The sequence below is a fragment of the Cajanus cajan genome, chromosome 2, assembly GCF_000230855.2.
Source record: "Cajanus cajan strain Asha chromosome 2, NIPB_CcT2T_4, whole genome shotgun sequence".
Lineage (NCBI taxonomy): Eukaryota > Viridiplantae > Streptophyta > Magnoliopsida > Fabales > Fabaceae > Cajanus > Cajanus cajan.
This window is the reverse complement of record NC_138518.1, coordinates 65030501-65036500: the sequence shown is the minus strand read 5'-3', so window position 1 is coordinate 65036500 and position 6000 is coordinate 65030501. Positions and strand designations below refer to the sequence as shown.

The 6000-nt window shown below is 32.1% G+C and overlaps 1 protein-coding gene across 1 annotated transcript; it reads right to left on the bottom strand.

Moving 5' to 3' along the window:
- Positions 1 to 1047: 1047 nt before the first annotated feature.
- On the bottom strand, positions 1048 to 3111 carry LOC109805286 (NAC domain-containing protein 104). The gene is made up of 3 exons (XM_020367314.3): positions 2608 to 3111; positions 2128 to 2402; positions 1048 to 2011 (listed from the first exon to the last, which is right to left on the bottom strand). Exons 1-3 carry the CDS (start codon positions 2771 to 2773, stop codon positions 1847 to 1849), a joined length of 606 nt encoding a protein of 201 aa, XP_020222903.2. The 5' UTR covers positions 2774 to 3111; the 3' UTR covers positions 1048 to 1846.
- Positions 3112 to 6000: the final 2889 nt, after the last annotated feature.

The window sequence follows — 6000 nt, the reverse complement described above, 5'->3', positions numbered from 1 at the left end:
TGTATCCATCTCATAAAAAAAACTTGTATCCATTCACTTGAAAATCAAATGTGAGAAATAATAGCTTTATGATTATTCAAGCCATTAGGAATATCTTAGAAACAGATATTTAAACAATTTCTAAGAAGGTGTATATAAAACCTCCATACCCAAAATTGACAAATATATAAATAAAAAAAAGGCTTTGGAAATATTGTTTAACATTTCAAATTTGTAGTGTACTATTATTTTAGGAAATACTGTATCAGTTTAACAATGATTTACTTTTTCTTTACAAACTTTTGATATTAACAAAGTGTTATTTCTTAAATATTTTTATTAAAATTTGATTTCTAACTATATGTACATCAATGGGAAAAAATTGTTGAGAGAATAAAATTTATTTTTAATGATCACTATTTTCCGAAAGATATTAGTAGTTTTTTTTAATTGACTAAGAGATACGGGTAAAAAAAAAATTTAAAACTGAGATTTTTTTTTGGTTAGATTAATTTTAAATTTTACAAAACACAATCTCCATAGTTGATCAATCAAAACCTATAACTTTATACATATGTATGTATGTAAAGGTAACTTATATTCTATTTTTCTGTTCGTGGCCCAAACATTTTACCGGCATTAATTATGGCGCCAAATCATGGCAATTAATACGAAATGGGATCTTGTATTTGAGATAGATGCTAATGGCGAAGATACCCAATAATGGACTTGTAAAATTTGCGACTATTTTTTATTTGGCACATGAATTTGTGATTATTCATTTTTAATCCATCATTGTATTCGAAGTTTTGTAATAAAACTTACAAAGCTCCTAGTCATTATCTTGTCTGTTGTTCTAGTGGATATGTATGCGAAGAGAAAGAACCTCATGAATGAGGTAAGCATCATGAAGTTCAGTGTCACTCTTTTGTGATGAGAATATATGGATATAATATAGTGCTCGTGTTGGTGCTTTAAAGCATGCGAATGCTTGCATCACACATGACTTGATGCTTCCCTAAGCAGGAACCCCTATAAATAAAAACAAAATCAAAAGAACAAAAAAAATAAAATGAAAAATGTCCCTTAGCATTGTGACACAAGACAACTAGCTAACAAATACCATCAAAGTAGGCAAAAGCTATAAAAGCCTAATAGGACTATTGCCCAATGTTGAGTTGCAAGCATCCCTTAGAGTGCTCAATGGGCTCCACAATCCTCCAAAACTTGTATCAATATAAATCTCATTCATTCTATCAACACGTGAGGATCCCAACTCCCAATTGAAAGAAACCCCTTAATTGGCTTTCAATTTCACCACCCAAAAATTTTAAATTTCACTTCCTCTTTCCCCCCTCTTTCTTTTATGAAAATATCTTTTAAGTGCACCAAACTTTCATGCAACAGTAGCCAAGTGCAGATTGTGCTAATACATGTAAAAGTAAAGAAACGAGAGAAATAGACCTTTTGCATATCTTATCTTCATTTGCAGGATTAAAGAGTCCTACATTAATGGCTGAGAATGGATACTAGATTTGTGATTATCCACGTGTTGGAACCAGGACTAAAGAGCATGGAATTTCCGAGATTGACCTGTGCTAGTGAATGGGATCTTTGAAAGCATAACGTCATAGTGCATATTGTTTGGCCATGAGATGAATTTCATCTAGTGCCCCACTCAAAAGGCTGCTATATAGAAATCTAGCTATAGCGACTTCACTGATTACAATGGAAGCTAAACTGCTAATGGATTTAACTACAACCAGTAAATAACAATAATAATAATTATGATAACAACAATTAGCTTAAATATCCCATTTGGATATATAATGCAGCTAACTAGAGTATACTAGATCACTTGCATCATCTAATTTGGCAAACTTATTTCATCAAGATCATCCAATGACAAGAAAACTTCATCCAAACAAGAGAGCTCTGTTCCATCCCCATCATCATCATCATCATCCCCATCATCATCATCATCATCGTTATCCCTCTCATAAACTCGACATATCACCCATTTACTATGATCCTGAATTAAACAACAAAGTAAAAATACAATCAATTATTATAGATAGTTTTCCACATGAAATTTAATTTTTGGGGCATGTATGTAATATGTATACTATCTGTGCACTACGTACTAACCGGTTTTGGTTGTGATCTTCTTCTGGATGATCTGCTAGAGGAAGCTGAATCTAATAGACGATATTCTTGCATTATCCAATTGGTTGTGTTACCTGCATCAGGAGCTTCTCCCACATGGAACACATAATATTTCTTCATGCCAACTCTCTTGTTGCTTGAGCTTGTAATCACTGGCTCTTCCATTCCCATCGGCATCCAATGGCCATTGCTAGTGACCCTATTTTGTGTTCTTCTGCTGTAGTAGTACCATTGCTTTCCCTCAGCCAAAGCTCTACCTGCATCAATGCACAACCACCCATAATTGATTAAAGTTGACAATCAAGAACTAACTCGCATGCTGTGACTTTTATTGATCAAATACTATTTTAAACAATGCGAGAATCGATTCTGGAAGCGCCAAGTCGACTCTAGTGTAAAACTGGCATGAAAATTTTTTTCTCTATGTATTGTGACATGCATGAATTAACAAAGAATATTTACCATGAAGCTCCCAAGGGTCATAAGGGTAGAGTTCAAGATCAGGGATGACATCTGGGTGGCAAGGTAGAAGATTTGCCTTTCTTTGAAGGAAATGAACTACAAGCTCTTCATCCGTGGGATAGAAGCGAAACCCGGGTGGGAGGTTGACATTGTTGTTATCTCCCATTTTTGGAGGAAGGAAGAAAGGTGGAAAATGAAGGTGGTGGGTGACAAGGTATGGTGTGGTATTTATAGAATTGTGATGCAAAGAAGGGAGGGAGAGAATGACATATTAGAGACTGACGTGAAACTGAAGTTGGTGTTTATCACATACAAATACAATACAATACTCATACATCTCAATATTTTATCAAGTGTTTGATAAAAGTTTTGGCTACTTTCAGCTCTCAACATCAAGCAACCAAGGCGGCGCATAACGGAACGTGATGTATCACTTAGCCAAAACCAGATGTCCAAAACTCTGTTGGACGTTGGAGAGAGCCTTGTGTGTGTGAGACACAATGTTGCATTGCAGCTCATTCTTTAAACCTTTTTATTCATCTCTTTTCATTCATTTTGGAATATAACTTTTAGACATAAACATGTATGTTAGGTGCATAAGCTTATATGCATGATTTTATTTTTATATACTGTCACTGTTTTTAGATATATAAATTTTGCATATCAGTTGAGAGGTGATGTATTGTTAATCAATAAAAAAAACTATTAATTGAATGAATTTTAAAGTATTTATCATAAAAATTAACATTTTATATATATGATCGAATGACTGTTTTAAAATATTTTACATTATTAGAACATAATTTTTTTTCTTATATAAATTTAAATGTCATATATATACTGTCAATAAAAAAATAAAAAAAACTATACCGTGAACCATTTAAAAACTACTAATTAGAATATGACTTTTATCACTTGATATCTTAATTTTATGACTTGGTATTGAGTAAGGTAGATATCTTACTTTTATGACTTGGTATTAAGTAGGGTAATGTACATTGTAAAGATTTGTAAGACATATATATTGTGATCTCTTTTGGGTTATCATCACACTTCATGCTGATATCATCGATGAGCATTATCCACGTGGCACAAGAGTATGGTTTGGATGTTGTGCGAATTGAATTGGGGTGACCGACCTCTTGGAGTATAGCTATATATGCTTCATAATTATATGCAATTATCATAGGATTTTAAGATTTAAATACAAGGTCTTTTTGTTTGCTTTCTACCCATATGCTTTTGCCTTGCTTTGTAATCAATGGATTATTGTAGGAGTAGCACAGTGGGAACTGCACATACATTCCACATGAAACAAAGCAATCAAGTGAATCAGCTATTATTTATTTTGTGAGGGAAGGGGCCACGAGTTTAACTGATTTGCTAGGGTCATTGGTGGGACCCAAGAAGCCCCACATTATTTATATAATTAATCAATTATTAAATCTTGCATAAGAAAGAAACAAACATATAAAACTCTACAAGGAACGAACTACTTTGCTTATAACTTTTCCAACCATAAATTACATTTTGCAGCTCTATTATTATATATTTTCTTCTGATTTAGGAGGTCACTAATTATAATTCTTCCATTAAAGTAGACAACATTATTCTGTTTCTGATGGCTAATCTGAAATTCTAGAGTACCATTCCAGTCCAATTATATAAATGTTAGATTATAAAGTTACTATTTGCAGTACAAGGTGTTACAGTGTCTTTCTTTCTTTCATGTCATTATCCCCCTTTAAGTTGGTACCAACTTCCGAGTGATCAACAACAAAAAAAATATCAAGTTATAGTTTCAAAATCGTGGTGCCATATCATGTTAATTTTAATTCCAAAGGCGTGGTACTAGGTTCGAAAGATACTTGCACCAATTTTAGGTGTAATCTATGATCCCCTTCCAAGAAAAGAAAATGAAAAAAGAGACAGATATCAGAGTATGTGTAAGTGGATGTGGAAGCACTATCATCTAGTATTTTTTGTACCTTCATATCTAAGCCCCATTTCTGGGCTATTGTGGACCAAGAATTGAGACAGAGCCTTCCCTTTATAAGGCATATTTTATCTACAAGGCCCAGTAAGCAACATTCCCCTAAGTGTATGGACATAGTTTTTCATCCTCATCCTCGTGGTCATTGCCTTGGTACTTACCCTACTCCTCAGATTGATTTCGGTGCTTATTCCACAAAGAAACTGATCTTGCAAACAGAAATACAATAGTAATGCCAGTGAAAGATTTTGATTTTTTAAGGTTACAAAATGTTGACATTCTATTTCATTAGTGTTATTCTCTTTTAACACTCACAAGTAATGTACTCCTTATTATTTATTAAAATTTTAAGGGGGTGTTAAAAGATTCAAACCGAATCGATGGGTAAGAAAAATCATTTGTTTTGAAAAAAATTAAATCAATCTATTTATAAAAATATTCAGCCAACCAATGTATTTTTATAAAGTGAATCAATTTAGTTTGATTTGATTTTATGAAAAAAGCTAAATTATATATAAAAAAAGTGGATAACCAAATTAAATTCAACCAATCCAATTTAAAAAAAAATGCAATTAGTTTTTAAACCAATCCCCCTATAAAAAAACAGTTTTGAAAAATCCAAACCATAAATAATTATTGAAATTTACAAGGATACTTGAATTCATGTGTAAAACTTGTTAAATTAAGAGTAAAATTTATGTAATTTCACAACGAATAAGTAGTTTATGCATTGAAGTTACTAAGTGTTTTTATATTATTATCTTATTACAATTTGACATGTATAAATTGTACATAATATCTACTTTAAAAATCAAATCTAGCATGATTTCTTTTTGTTTGACCATCATAAAATTTTTATACTACCAGTACATAAAAATTTAAAACTTCTGTAAAATTTTATTTTAGTCAATCATAATAAAAGTGTTTTATTAGCTTTCCTCTTCATTCGTGGAACATATCTTGAATTGATACAGGGTTGTGACGTTTTGTGACTTAAAAGTTGTGACCATAGCATTTCCCTTGTTTGGAAAATAACGTATGCAGAGTGGTTCTATGGTGGGGTGTTTTTATGAGAAAGAATGCTAGTAGATAATAACAAGGACAGGGACTAGAAAGCATATAGCATCTCTCTGTTCCTGCTAACCTTTACTAAGAAAACATCAATCCTTATATGAGAGAGAGACACACACACACACATCAAAATGGATAATTGCTGGAGCATTCACAGGTTACAGTCAGATTCATAATGCAAAATTTTGGTACATTTCCATTTCATTGCCACATTCTGAAGTAATTAGTCACTTTTTAGATGATCGAGACATCCAAAAAAAACTTCCAATTATACTAATATTTTTCTCTTTTCTTTTTACCTGTTATATAATATACGTTCAAGCTCAATT